The sequence below is a fragment of the Salvelinus fontinalis genome, chromosome 4, assembly GCF_029448725.1.
Source record: "Salvelinus fontinalis isolate EN_2023a chromosome 4, ASM2944872v1, whole genome shotgun sequence".
Classification (NCBI taxonomy): Eukaryota; Metazoa; Chordata; class Actinopteri; order Salmoniformes; family Salmonidae; genus Salvelinus; species Salvelinus fontinalis.
The window spans coordinates 77,078,731-77,094,254 of record NC_074668.1 but is presented as its reverse complement, the minus strand read 5'-3'; the positions used below and the strand labels follow the sequence as shown (position 1 = coordinate 77,094,254).

Below are 15,524 nucleotides of genomic sequence, written 5' to 3'. Positions count from 1 at the left end.
AATTTTTTGTTATTTTCTACATTGCATAATAATATTGAAGAGATCAAAACTATGACATAACACATATGGAATCATGTAGTAACCAAAAAAGTGTTAAACAAATCAAAAAATACTTTTTATTTTTCAAAGTAGCCACACTTGGCATTCTCTCAACCAGCTTCACCAGGAATGCTTTTCCAACAGTCTTAAAGGAGTTCCCACATATGCTGAGCACTTGTTGGCTGTTTTTCCTTCACTCTGCAGTCCAACTCATCCCAAACCATTTCAATTGGTTTGAGTTTGGGTGATTGTGGAGGCTGGGTCATCTGATGCAGCACTCCATCACTCTCCTTCTTGGTCAAATAGCCCTTACACAGCCTGGAGGTGTATTGGGTCATTGTTCAGTTGAAAAACAAATGACAGTGCCACTAAGCGCAAATTAGATGGGATGGCGTAATGCTGCAGAATGCTGTGGTATCCATGCTGGTTATGTGTGCCTTAAATTCTAAATAAATCACAGACAATGTCACCAGCAAAGCACCTCCACGCCATCACACCTCCTCCTCCATACTTCACGGTGGGAACCACACATGCGGAGATCATCCGTTCACCTACTCTGTGTCTCACAAAGACACGCCGGTTGGAACCAAAAATCTCACATTTTTATTCATCATACCAAAGGACAGATTTTCACCACTCTGAAGTCCAATGCTCGTGTTTCTTGGTGTCCTTTAGTAGTGTTTTCTTTACAGAAATTTGACCATGAAGGCCTGATTCACACAGTCTCCTCTGAACAGTTGATGTTGAGATGTGTCTGTTACTTGAACTCTGTGAAGCATTTATTTGGGCTGCAATTTCTGATGCTGGTAACTCTAATGAACTTATCCTATGCACTGACCTTCATGTCTTAAAGTAATGATGGACTGTCATTTCTCTTTGCTTTTTTGAGCTGTTCTTGCCATAATATGGACTTTGTCTTTTACCAAATAGGTCTAGTGGTTGGGTGCCTGTTTTGTTATTGTTTGAACTGCAGATTGCCCCTTTAAATCAACCTGTATACCACAGCTGTACTTTAGCTCTACCAAACACAGCCCCCACATCAGTAGGTCAGGGCTGAAACATGGGGAGACATAGCAGATTGGCCCAGTCATATTGGATGTCTACTGAGTTGAGATGAGGTTGGAGATCTGATTGGTGATTTAGCTTAGACTCCCCTTGCTTAACTACCAGGCATTTTAAATGAGAAAAGGCCTTACAGCTCACAGATGTTCATAGAACAGAGAGACAGACTGCCTCATATAGTTACTTAAAAAAAAGGTCTGCTGTGCAGGTGTCAAGTAATGAAATCAAATGCATGGATTTAGGTAGCTGCATAAGTAGGAAGTTAATGTACGTACCCATGCACGTGTGCACACACACCCTCAGTATACAGTATATAGCTTATTATATGGGTTGTTGTGGCCCTTAGAGTTCCCCTGCTGTGCCCCCTTGGCCCTCAGACCAGGTCTGGGCTGGGGATAGAGATCAGCAGAGGGATCTGCCTTTATCCTGGGCCCTTTTAGAGGGCAGAGAGCCCCCTGCTCCTCTCCTCCACAGCCCCACAGCCATCTGTGACGTCAGCCCTGCCTGCCTGCCTGCCCTGCCTCCTCTCTGCTCTATGTTCTGCTCCACCAAGGACATCTGTCTGTAAGCGTCTGGGGGGCTGCGAGGCGAGCAGCTAGTCCCCCAGGCCAGGGGGTGAAGCCTTTGTTACCAAGCGAACTGCACAGATAGAAAACGTCAGGTTGGACTTCGTGGCTTATGGAACTGACTCCTTTGTGTATGTGGGGTTTATCTGATTGCTGTCTGTCTGAAGAACGATCTCTCTCTAGCTGTCTGCCTTTCCCTGTTTCAGACATTTTTGCATCATGTAGAGAACTTGGACATCGTGTTCTTTCCTTGTGAGGAGACAAAGAACTGTGCAGTGGTTTTTATGGGGGTTTGACACTTGAAGGGCATAATTTTTTGTGAAGCATTTAGGGCATAGCCCTGACTGAGTTTTTTACTGCTGTAAATAATTCAGAAAAAGGAACAACCAAGTAAATAAGTATGGGAAAACCTCAGCCAACAAATGGGACAGAATAGGCCTATAAAAGACAAACAAATCCACTCTTCTGATATTGACTGTTTCTTTACTTCACTCAATCCATCTACTGAATACTTTTTCCAGTTATGTTGTTATGATGATAAAGGTGTTAACATTGCTGTTTGTGTATTGAAACCAGACCTCTAGCTATAGGAAGTGTAGCCTTATTATTGGGCAAACGCATTGATTGGAGATTCTATCGGGGGATTTTTGCATCACATCTAAGCAATGTTCTACTTCTCCTGACCTTTGTAAATAATTTGAGTTTACAAGTCTCCTTCCCTGTTTCCAAAGGGCATGCGGGCAGACTGCAGGAACTGGTTTTTAAGAGACTTAGGGAGAACCAAATACTTAAGTGCAGACATTGATCGAACCTGGCAAATATATGTTTGTTGGTTATTGGTTATTTTATTATACTGTTTTGAGCTGCAGACTCCAGTATTTCAGTGACCTTGGTGGTAATCTAGTTGAGGCTTCTCATCCATAGGTTAGACTAGTCAATAATACACAGTACACAGGCCCAGCCTAGGGGTGTGTCCAAAAGGGCAACCTAGGCCTATAAACTGCACTACGTTTGACCTGGTTAAATGGAGTGCATTATACAGGGAAAACGTAGTGCACTATATAGGGAATATGGTGCCAGTAAGGTCAAATCCATCCATACTTTAGTTTTGACTTGGACTCATAATGCTCTGATCAAAAGTAGTGCACTGCGCTGTATAGGAAAAAGTTTGTCATTTCAGATGCAGCCCAGGTTTGCAGTCATCTTATGTAGAGTTATAGAAGCACTATGGCAGCAGGCCTCAGATCAGATTGGAATCAGTCTCTTCTCCCAGCATCATTATGGCCTCAGTCTCCAGTGAGAGGAAATGCAGACTGGAGGAGGGAGGGTTGGGGTTGAGGGAGGGTTGCAGATGGTGAAATGAGGTCTGCATTTATCATACAGTCATAAATCTGAATGGCAGAGCAGGCAGGGTAGAATGCTGCAGGCTGTGTGAGCCCATGCCTGGTGCCAACTGCCAGGCAGGGTAGAGATGCATCCCAGCATCATGGTGCCATCAATGAGATAGCAGGACCCAGACCCCTAACACACACACACAGACACACAGACCCCAGCAGACCCAGTCCCTCTCTCTCCATGGAGGCAGCAGAATCCTTTGAGGTCAAGCCTTCAGAGCTTTCTGTATGTGACCAAGCTTAACAGGGTTAACATTGATTACAGAGTTTCATCTGATATCTGTACCCAAACTGTGTAATGGAAATCTCTAGCCATAATAGCTTAGTTTATCCAGCTGCCTCCTTCCTTTCCACTGTATTTCCTCATTTGCATAGTTCTGCCTTAATTCACACCCAAACACTCCCTGGAATCACTTCCCGAACCTGTCATCTGGTTACGTGTTTACGGGTGTTTGGGAGCCGTGGTGGAACAGTGGTGGAACTGCTCCTCTCCTCAGGACCCCGTGTTGCTTACAGCACACAGCCCTGTAAAATGGCTACAATACTTTAATGTGATGGAAAATGCACAGTAGCAGCATTTATTGCATTTTTTCCTGTCTCCTAGTTTATCCTAGTTTATGTTGTCAGCGTGCTTTGAATTTTTCAATGGTTTTGCCTTGATAAATGTGAAGTGGCAACACCCTAAAGGGCATGCTTTGCCTGGGGCTTTTTAAAAATCAGAGACAACTGCATGCACATTTTGGATCAGGTTTTTCTAAACCAATGCAACCTTTTATAGAGCACCATCTGAAAGCAACATTTCCCCTGATCAGACAACATGCACATACACACGTGCACACGCACAGTTTATATACTTAAATTGAATCAACAAATCACATTACATCAAGAAGGATTCTAACATTTCAAAGGTATTGCATACAAGGATACAAAAAGCACCTTCTCCATATAGCTTGGCTGCCCATAACAGCTGAAACAGAGCACCATCTGAAAGCAACATGACATTTCCCCTGATCAGACAACACGATTGCATGTACACAATCACACACACACACACACATACACACGCACGATCTTAGATAACATAAAAGAACATGAAAGACATGAAAGAACACATTGATTGTCTCTATTCACTTCGACCCAGGCCTCTCCCCCACTGGGCAGACAGTTGGGCAGGCAGGCGTTTCTCCCCTCTGTGCTGTGGCTGTGACTGGAGTTGAGAGGAGAGGCACGTGGGTGTGGGGGAGTGGAGCTGACGCCCTCTGTGCTGCCATGACCCCAGGCTCTCACACGTCCGCCCTGCCCCAGCCCCATGCAGCAGAAAGGCCAGCTCCCAGCAACGCTCCCCTCCCTCCCCTCAGCCCTTCTCCCTCTCAGCCCCCAGGTCAGACATGACATTACCTCAGGCAGCGCCTCACCACTGCTTCCCCTTTACACATCACAAACCGAAAAATCACAATGAGGCATGTGACCATGCAGCACCGCTCACCACTTAGACTCACAGATATGAACTCTGCTAATCCCTGACAACATGCTGCCATTTTGTCTCTCTCTGGGTTTGGGGAGGGAGGGAGAGAGATGGGCAATTTACTGGAGGGATGGAATGTAATTTCTCAGCAATAGACCTGTTCTGTGCGCACAGACATGGCTCTGCTACTGATAATGTCCATTGTGTTCATCCATTTATGATATGTAACACCTTAGTCTGCTTTGGCAGATGGGACAGAAATACATTTTCCCTGACAAATTATTTTGATCATGCCTTTACTACCAGCTGAGAGTTGGTCAAATAGTTACAGTTGGTTATGATAGAGGGTAGATGTACAATAGACCATTAGATCTAAACAACAAGTACAGTACGATAACTACTAACTAGGTTTTCTTCGCACATTCCCATGCCTCACCAATGTTGTCTCTGAATCGTTAGCCCCATGTAATCTGTTGACCCATGTAACTGAAGGTCATGCTGAGCTAGTAATGCTAAGCTAACGTGTGCCTGTTGCTTTGTCTCCCTCAGATGCAGCAACAGGAGATTGCCCTGGTGAGGCAACGAGACGCAAACCTGACCGCGCTAGCTGCCATCGGACCTCGGAAGAAACGCAAGATGGACTCGCCAGGGGCCACGCCGTCAGGGACCGAGGTAAGACCGGAGCCCCCCTATAAAGTCTCCAACTGCTAGTTAGCTTCTGTCGTTTTCTTTAACCTGTGGTAGCAGGCAAAATATATACCTACACAATCACGTCTGAAACAAAACTAACAAATAAAACAAACATTGTTCGATTTCCCTCTCAAAACATTTTTTATACGCCCAGTCGCCCTAAAAACAATGGACCACACTTTTGAGATGCATGTCAATTGTAATTACTCACCAACTCCATTAGGGGTACTAAGGTGTACCTATTAGATGCCCAGAATGGTATGTTCACACACAACAGGTTTGCACACCCCATGGACTGTTTCTCTTCTGTTTCTACTGAACATTGATGAATTGCATGGCCACATGCTCTGCAGTATTGGTATTCATTAGTCAAGAACCAGATGTTGGAGGGAATGAATGTGAGGTACTAAAACCCTCCTTTATCCCTGTACTCTAATTGGCTCTGTGTTGTTGTCCTCATATTATTTAGGAACAGTTCTATGGTGGGCCTGGTACACAGTGTGCAGGCCGTCCTCTCAACCATTACGTTGTTCTCATGCTTATTCGTCTATAAAGTGGATGAAGATGAGTCCTTCTGAAGTCTCCCTTTAGATTAGAGACATGAGCCAATACCATGGTGCGAGGCAGAGAAACAGAATCCCTAGAATGGGATCCCCATTCAAGTCAATGTTCTAGGGATTCTATTTCTATGAAGAGAGAAGTTTGGGAGCAGTTATGGCGGTTTGTTTATCAATTATCCAAGGATTGGAGTTGTTGTTTTTGGGGTATTATTGTTGTATTCTTAATACCAGACCTCCTTAACAGAAATAATCTGTTATACATTAGCCCGGTTTGGGGCATGTATCTAATGCACCACATTGGAGACCTCAGTAAGCTAATACAGGGAAGATAATGCGAATATATCTGTGGTACATGAACCAACATCCACATCGACAGGACCAGAGCATGTTGACTTACTCCCTTCTGACTAACTGTCTGTTGTTAATTAAGATGAATTATGTTATTATAAAATAATAGTCTCCTTTTGAAAATGGTTAAAGAACAGCCCGATTATCACATTTCTCCAATACGGGGTTATACATTGTCATACACACAGTTATTCTGTAACCAAAAATATTTTACATTCTCAGAGAAAGAAATGTTGAACTATTCAAACTCCCCACGATATTCTCTGATTACTGCTGCGATTCTGTGAATATGATGAATAAAACATTTAAAAAATCTTCTGAATTTCTGAATGTCAATTGGTCATTTTAATAACCTGCTTATTGGGTTGTATCTACACATCATTCGCTTAGTTGCAATCTGCTGCAGAAGGAGCACAGTAATGCACCCAGTATAAAAAGGCAGAAATAACTAAATAAAAGCATTACTTCTGGTCCTTGAGTGCAGTGCCAACCTCTTTCACTATGTTTTAGCACTGATTGGTTAGCGAGCCCTCGACCCTCTGCTTTCTGCGGAAAAGAGAAAAACTACAACAATCCGGTTTATATATCTAACAGAAACAGTCACACAACATAAACATGAATATCCAGAGCTGTTTTTAATGTCCTGTCCCCGTTTAATTAGGGGGCTATAATTAAGTGAAGTCATACCCCCCTGCTCCCCCTCCCGCACCCCCCTCCACCCCTCTTTTGAGCGATTGCGAGAGAGGGAGGAGAAAGAGGGAGGAATCTTAACTTATTTTCACTTCATTTTCACCTCCTCACATTTCTTCATTTCACATGGGCTGGAAGCGCCAGCGGCGTTCTCTTTCCCTTCTCCAGAGCAAAGTGAATGTGACTTTTCTAAGGGGGTCACAGGATGCCTGCAGGCCCTGTGGGTGTTACTGGACTGTTGCCTGCTCTCAGCTTCACTGAGGGGCTTGTCATAGATTTCATCTCCACAGAAATGAGCCGGGGGCCCTGGCCAGGAGCAGGCAGCAGAGGCAGGCAGCATTATGAAGGAGTAGGGCCCACGCTGCCTGCCTGGCTGATTACTTCCCTCTGACATCGCATCCTGAGCTTTCCGCATTAATCCCAGACAGACAAAGGCAGCCCTTCAGTGCTGCGCCAGAGCTCAAATTAGGAGAGGGAGGATAATGACCTTCTTGAGATCCTGTTCTCTGTTACTCCGTTCTGTCATAGTAGAGAGAGCTCCTGTTGAAACTAACAATCCCCCCGTCTCTACCCCTTCCGACCACCCTTCCGCCGTGTTCCGACCGTGACACAATTCAGGTGACACAATTTCGGTACATGTTTTTTTCCTCCCTCCTTTTGATGGTGGCTTGGCCAGAGCTCTGCTGTGCTGGAGCCTGGTTGCCTCGACTAGACTGCCAAAAGGTCTGAAACTGATAGCCAGTCAAGACTGGAGTGTCTGTCTCCAGCCTGATCTAGTCTGCTGGAGGGAACAAAGGGGGGCTTACAGGGCTCCGCAGGGTGGATTAGTTACAGGGAGCCAATGGCAGGGCCTGTTCACAGGGGTAGAGAGACGAGGGCCTGCTGTGGCCCTGACTGTGGGTCATAGCACAGACACCGGTAGCACTAACCCCCCTACTACCCCCCAACAACCCCTGCGCTGAGAAGGATGGATTTTGAAGTGCTCTACTAAGCCAATTGGAGGGCTAGAGAAGGATGAAGGAGGACTAGAGGAAGGAGGATGTGGAATGAAGAAGGAGAAGGACTGGTGAATAGAGGCTCTTTACCTTTACACTTTCTCAAAGATCAGCCTACAGTATCAGCCCTGACATGGCTAGCCTCCAGTAACTATGGGACATTTACAGCTAATGGGTTAGCCATGCATCCCAGCCTGGCAGACTGAGCAGGGTCACTGTCCAGTCACCCAGACAAACACTGGATTATTCCCATTTTCATTAGATTATTCCACTGTCACCATCACTATGTTATGGAATCTCCTTCCTTTCACAAACAGAATAGTTTCAGAGCAGTAGTAATTCATCGGTAGTTGTTTGGGCATGAACTGCCCATGTTGTGGTTTTATCCCTTTAAAAAGAAGAATACAAGGTTTAGTATTGTTGGGGAGAGTGTCAATGTAGGGTGAAATTTCAGAACTGTAATATTGGCCAATATCAGGACACGCTTTAGCTTTTAAATGTAAAGATCCCAGTGCCTCTACTATGATGGAACATATTATAGTGTAAAACGTGCTCAGAGCTCTGAAACATCCTTGACACGTTTACGAGCACACAGTTATCATCATCTAGACAGTTGGGCCATTTATCACATCAAAGGAACAGCCTTGTTTGTTGACGTACAACAACAATGGCAGCTAAATTGCCCGGACTTGTACAGTACTGTATAACCACACTGTCAGACTCCTATCTGTCTCTCCCAGGCAGTACTGGGTGGAAAAGGTAAGGCAAGAAGAGATTTAATAGCAAGCAGTCTATTTTTCCAGTTGAATTCATTTCACCTTCTTACTTTGACGGTGTAGATCAGAAAAATGGAGTGAGGCAATAGAGCAAGAGGCAAAGAGAGAGAGAGGGGAAAAGCAGAAGGAAAACTGATGTCCTTTCCTACAGCTAAATTAACAGGAATCACGTGGAAAACAATCTGAGCCTCCAATGAAAGGGGAACCATTAAAATTAGCCCCGAGCTATGGACTGCACCCAATATCACTAAAGCTGCACTCACTACAGATGTGGAGGCTGGCTTACAGGCAAACTATGCTCTGTTCTATAGCTACAATTAAAATCAACCTCTCTGCCAAAAAATAGGAGAGGAGAAGAGGGGGAGAAAGGCAGACATGGAACATCAAAGACAGATTGAAATGTGTAGTCAGTAATAAGACTGGTCTCCAAGCCCTCGGGTTCTCCACGGTCCCCTTGTTAATGAGAAATTTTGACCTCTGGTTTGTAAGTTAAACTTGTAATCTCGGTTAATGAAGTAAATCAATCCCAACTTGGAGTGTGCAGTTTCTCCCCTCCATCCTCCCCCCTTCCTTCTACCCTCCCCCTTACTCCCCCTTTACTCTCTTCCCTTCTTCTCCTCCTCTTCCTTCTCAACGCGCTGCCTGGGAGTAAACGGCCAGGTCTTCAGCCAGACAAACAGGAAAGAGAGGCAGAGAGGAGAAAATTGTTCTGGGGGAGGAGGAGGGGACTGGGACTGGGCAGGCAGGCTGGCTGTTTGGTTAAGACATGCCGGCCAGCTGCTTGGTTAGAGAGAGGGGACATCCACCTCATCCACCACTCCCTCCCTCCTCCTCCTCTCCTCCTCTCCTTTCCCCTGCTCATTCCATCCGTCCAGTGGGATTTCACTGAGAGCACAGTGGAAGAGGCTATAGGCGCTCTCCTCTATTAACCGCCCTTAAAATGTTGCTCAGGGGAGTAACTACTGTATTGCATCGGAGTGTTTTTCCCTTTGCTGTTACCATATGTATAATTTGAATGATATTTGATTGGTGCAGTCAATGTATTCATTGGCATTGACCTCCTATTGGCTGTCATTTGAATCCCTCAACAGAAAGGAATGCAGCATGAGTAACATATGGAATTTTGAAAAGGTTCTGGAACGGAGCCCACATTTACATATGTAATGTGATGATATAATGAGCCATGCAGGAGGACTCCTGTGGGTTATCTCTACAGCTTTAACATGGTACATACATAGTTCTGATTAGAGGGGGCACCAAGAGGCTGTTATCGGTTGCGTAATGTCAGTAAGATCGTAATGCTCGTTTCACTTTTTGTCTTTAGGCAGTTCTATTTCTTTTTCCAGAGCGGGGACAAAGAGAGGAGATGAAGTTGAGTCTTTAAGAAGGGTTACAGGAGCTGCTGTAACATACTGATCTTTGCCAGCCAGCATCCCTAGCATTACAGTGCAATGCTATAGTACTATATACTACTGATCGTAGGCTGACTGCTGGTTAAAGTCCTTGAATAGAAATGCAGCTACAGTTAACATCTGTTTGTGATCTTTGTCACTTGGAAAATATTTGTTTAATACTTTTGTCCTCTTAATAAAATTAACTCTGTTATTGTGAGACAAACATCAGGCAACTGAAGTGTGAATACAATTCGCAAATTGAATACCAGATTATATTATCTTTCATATTTAAATGTTTCAATTTTCTCCAATGTATTTGTGTCATGCTCTTTGAATATGTATGGAATGCAGAACATATGAATTGATGAGATGGCCATCACCATGCATGGCTGGTTAGGTTCTTTATAAAACTGTCAACACGGTTTAAAATCAATGTTTTTAATTCCCACATGAATGGAAATAGGGCAAACAGATTCCAAGATCAGAAAGAGTTAAATAGTGATGAATCATGGTGTTAACGATATGACGCTGTGTGCGTGCGTGCGTGCGTGCGTGCGTGCGTGCGTGCGTGCGGCGAGTATATTGTAGACATGTGTACCTGTAGACATGACATTAAGTATGATTAATTACACTATGGGTCATTGAATATTACCAACCTTTGATCATTTTCAGTCAGGTTTTCCATGATAAAAACAACATTCCTATTGCGCTGATTAATGCACAAAACAATGTTTACAGGATGAAACAAACACTCCATATTGATTACTCAACCGCTTACACATGTACAGTCTTGGTAGCCTCTTTGACTGTGAAACTCCAAGATCGTCTTGGTAGTTTAGTCCTGGCTAACCCTGGTAGCAGTACAGTAATTATGTCCTTCTGTGCCAGTCTGGAAGCCAGGTGGCTGTTGTAGTAGGTGACAGTGTGTGGCTGGGGGCTCCTGTCCTCCTGCAGCTCCTGAATTCCCTGACCCCCTCCAGTCCACACACAGCCCTGAATTACCTGACCCCCTCCAGTCGCACACAGCCCTGAATGCCCTGACCCCCTCCAGTCCACACACAGCCCTGAATGCCCTGACCCCCTCCAGTCCACACACAGCCCTGAATGCCCTGACCCCCTCCAGTCCACACTCAGCCCTGAATTCCCTGACCCCCTCCAGTCCACACACAGCCCTGAATCCCCTGACCCCCTCCAGTCCACACACAGCCCTGAATTACCTGACCCCCTCCAGTCCACACACAGCCCTGAATTCCCTGACCCCCCTCCAGTCCACACACAGCCCTGAAAGCTCTGACCCCCTCCAGTCCGCACACAGCCCTGAATGCCCTGACCCCCTCCAGTCCACACACAGCCCTGAATTCCCTGACCCCCTCCAGTCCACACACAGCCCTGAAAGCTCTGACCCCTTCCAGTCCGCACACAGCCCTGAATGCCCTGACCCCCTCCAGTCCACACTCAGCCCTGAATTCCCTGACCCCCCTCCAGTCCACACACAGCCCTGAATTACCTGACCCCCTCCAGTCCACACACAGCCCTGAAAGCTCTGACCCCCTCCAGTCCACACACAGCCCTGAATTCCCTGACCCCCTCCAGTCCGCACACAGCCCTGAATGCCCTGACCCCCTCCAGTCCACACACAGTCCTGAATTATATGACCCCCTGCAGTCCACACACAGCCCTGAAAGCTCTGACCCCCTCCAGTCCACACACAGCCCTGAATATCCTGACCCCTCCAGTCCACACTCAGCCCTGGCTGCTCACCGGCTTCAACAAGCACACCCCACAACTAACCACCTCATAATCACTGAGTAATAGAGGCTACAGGTTTCCAAGAAATTAGACCACAGTTACCATGTAGTCATGAGAGGCTACTGCCTTATGCCTTCAAGCTCAGAGGATTATAGTGGTTTGTGAGGTGAGAGGAATGCCGGTGAAGATTTTGCCTAAAGGGTTAAAGAAGCACTGTCAAATGACATGGACAGTTGGACCAGATTCCTACCTTATTAGCTGGATACTCTGATGGCCTTATCATAGACATTGCAGTGTCCATGCTGGATGTCTTTGCTAGCTGAGAGGACTCTGGACATAGTAGCAGCGAGGCTATTAGGTGAGTTGTCTCAATTGTCCGGCAGACTGATGAACAGTCCCTGTCCAGACTTACAGAGAGAGAAACATCAGGGAAGCTTTTCAACCCTTCCAGAGTAACACGCCTCCCACTGGCTCTGTGCTTGTAAAATACTTATAACAGTCATCATCGTATCACATCGCTGAATTGAATGATCTTGTACACTGAAATTGTTCAGTCAGGAACATTTACATGTTGGAAAACTTATCATGACAAATGGTTTGATCACACATTGTTCTGTTGTTGGGTTTCAAACAGACAGCAGCCTACTCTGTCTCCTCAGACAACAACAGCTCTGTTACCTAACCACATTCCCTTGACTGTAATCATGTTTGTGTTTGTGTTGTAGAGCAGTTGGCTTCGTTTCTCAGACAATCTGCTGGGCAGTGTGAGATCCTGCCTGGAGAATGGTCCAGAACCAGACAATGGGCCAGTGTTAGAACCTTGGATCTATGACATGGAGACCAGGTGTGTGTCCAAAATGGCAACATATTCCCCATATAGTGCACTACTTTTGACCAGAGCCCTATGCAGACCCTGGGAATAAGGTGCCATTTTCAGACGCAGACTAGCTGTTCTGTCCATACTTCACAGCCTATTAGCTTAGTACACTAGATGGCCATGCCTGTAACAAGCCAGTGGAATGGAGCAATCTGTCCAAGCTGTAAAGATAAAAACTTAACACAGCTCATTATTTTAATTGGAGTGAAACTCCAACAGATTTTTATGGAATTCACAATATTCTTAGTCAACTTCTTTGTGGCATTAATAAATACATTTTTACATGTATATATATATATGTGTACATAAATGTGTGTATTTGTGCAAATACTGTAAAATAATCGTTTAGATAAGAAACTCCTGTATTTCCATATTCATGGTGAAAGCAATGATCCTCCGCTTTTCTCTGCCTTTAAAACTTTGCCCTGAAATAATGGTTAAATATACAGTTTTGACAACAAAGTTGAGCCCCAGGCAATTAAAAGATACCCATCTTAAAGAAATTAATTACCTCCCTTGTTAATCTTGATATAATTAAATTTCTGAGAATGAAATTTGCTGCAGTTTTTCTTGTGCTACTGGTGCCATGGAGACAGGGCCGATAAAGCCTGGTTCTTCAGCCCACAGACGCTGCCTGCTGGCCAGGGACATGGGGACATCCCAACATCCAGGGCCCCATCCAAACCCCCTCTCCCCATCCCACTGCCGTCTTCCAAACCCCCTCTCCCATCCCACTGCCATCCTCCAAACCCCTTTCCACATCCCACTGCCGTCCTCCAAACCCCCTCTCCCCATCCCACTGCTGTCCTCCAAACCCCTTTCCACATCCCACTGCCGTCCTCCAAACCCCTTTCCACATCCCACTGCCGTCCTCCAAACCCCCTCTCCCCATCCCACTGCCGTCCTCCAAACCCCCCCTCCCCATCCCACTGCTGTCCTCCAAACCCCCTCTCCCCATCCCACTGCCGTCCTCCAAACCCCCTCTCCCCATCCCACTGCCATCCTCCAAACCCCTTTCCACATCCCACTGCCGTCCTCCAAACCCCCTCTCCACATCCCACTGCTGTCCTCCAAACCCCCTCTCCCCATCCCTCTGCCGTCCTCCAAACCCCCTCTCCCCATCCCACTACCGTCCTCCAAACCCCCTCTCCCCATCCCACTGCCGTCCTCCAAACCCCCTCTCCCCATCCCACTACCGTCCTCCAAACCCCTTTCCACATCCCACTGCTGTCCTCCAAACCCCCTCTCTCCATCCCACTGCTGTCCTCCAAACCCCCTCTCCCCATCCCACTGCCATCCTCCAAACCCCTTTCCACATCCCACTGCTGTCCTCCAAACCCCCTCTCCCCATCCCACTGCTGTCCTCCAAACCCCCTCTCCCCATCCCACTGCTGTCCTCCAAACCCCCTCTCCCCATCCCACTGCTGTCCTCCAAACCCCCTCTCCCCATCCCACTGCCGTCCTCCAAACCCCTTTCCACATCCCACTGCTGTCCTCCAAACCCCCTCTCCCCATCCCACTGCTGTCCTCCAAACCCCCTCTCCCCATCCCACTGCCGTCCTCCAAACCCCCTCTCCCCATCCCACTGCTGTCCTCCAAACCCCCTCTCCCCATCCCACTGCCGTCCTCCAAACCCCTTTCCACATCCCACTGCCGTCCTCCAAACCCCCTCTCCCCATCCCACTGCCGTCCTCCAAACCCCCTCTCCCCATCCCACTGCCATCCTCCAAACCCCTTTCCATATCCCACTGCTGTCCTCCAAACCCCCTCTCCCCATCCCACTGCTGTCCTCCAAACCCCCTCTCCCCATCCCACTGCCGTCCTCCAAACCCCCTCTCCCCATCCCACTGCCGTCCTCCAAACCCCCTCTCCCCATCCCACTGCTGTCCTCCAAACCCCCTCTCCCCATCCCACTGCCGTCCTCCAAACCCCCTCTCCCCATCCCATCCCACGCCTCCAGTCCACTCGCAGAGAAAGAATAGATAGAATACCTCTATAATAGCCGTCATTTTATATTTTCTGTCTTCTACCACATTCTCTCTGTTTCTTTCCCCAGTCCTGGAGGAGCTAGCTAAGAGCTCTGGGTCTCCAGTCTAAATTGTGCCTCTCAGTCTCAGTCAGTGATAACATAACGTGGTTGTATGAATTGAGGGTCTGGGAGGGCTGCTAATGAAGTTGTCGATATGAAGCGGCCTAGGCAGCCTGTGTAACTGCAGTGGCAGGACCCCTGAGAGATCAGTCAGAGAGTATGCTCCATCCTCGCTGCTCTGACTCGCTCCAGGAACTCCTGTGTGTGTCTTTGTGTCACTTAGTGGAGTTATTTGTAGTGTGTTCTCTCTCTGATGTTAGAATTAGCCGTGATTGGTTTGTGCAGCGTAGCATTGTGACATCACCGGGAAAGCGATTGGATTTCTTGTTACTATTTATTAAAGTTTGTTTTTCTTTTGACTAGATTATTTTTGTCAGCTACATTGTCAGCTCTAAAGGTTGGAGCCTTGGGGAAAGAAACAAGTGAAAATGCTGCAAATTATCTTTCAATAAAAGCTGGCATGGGGCAGAGAGAATTTTTGTTGTTGTTGAAATGTATAGCAGTAGGCAGAATAACTAGATTTCAGGAATGCCAACATAAACATAGAGATTCAAGTTTTCCACATCAGGATCTGATTTAGTATGTTTCCTTGTGGAGGTTAATGTATACTGCTCTAACTGAAGAAAAACAGCAGAACTGGCCTCAACTTTCTAGATAAGACGAGGTGACTGTATAATGAATGTTCCACCGTTATATAGTGTACTTACAGCATTACTTACACGTGCTCTTTCTCTAAGCAGACTAGAGACACAAGTAGATACTTTTTTCAGAATTAACATTCCACATACAGACAGGCTTAGTTTGCTTATTAGGATTTTTAATTTTTCTTT

General features: G+C 46.4%; 1 protein-coding gene across 2 annotated transcripts in view; it reads left to right on the top strand.

The window, feature by feature from the left end:
* Positions 1-15,524, top strand: part of LOC129854449 (transcription initiation factor TFIID subunit 4-like) — a 102,872-nt gene that overhangs the window by 64,362 nt on the left and 22,986 nt on the right. For both annotated transcript variants that reach the window (XM_055921501.1, XM_055921500.1), the window contains one exon: positions 5,076-5,198. In XM_055921501.1, the coding sequence (XP_055777476.1) occupies positions 5,076-5,198 (123 nt within the window). The remainder of the gene's footprint in view (positions 1-5,075; positions 5,199-15,524) is intronic.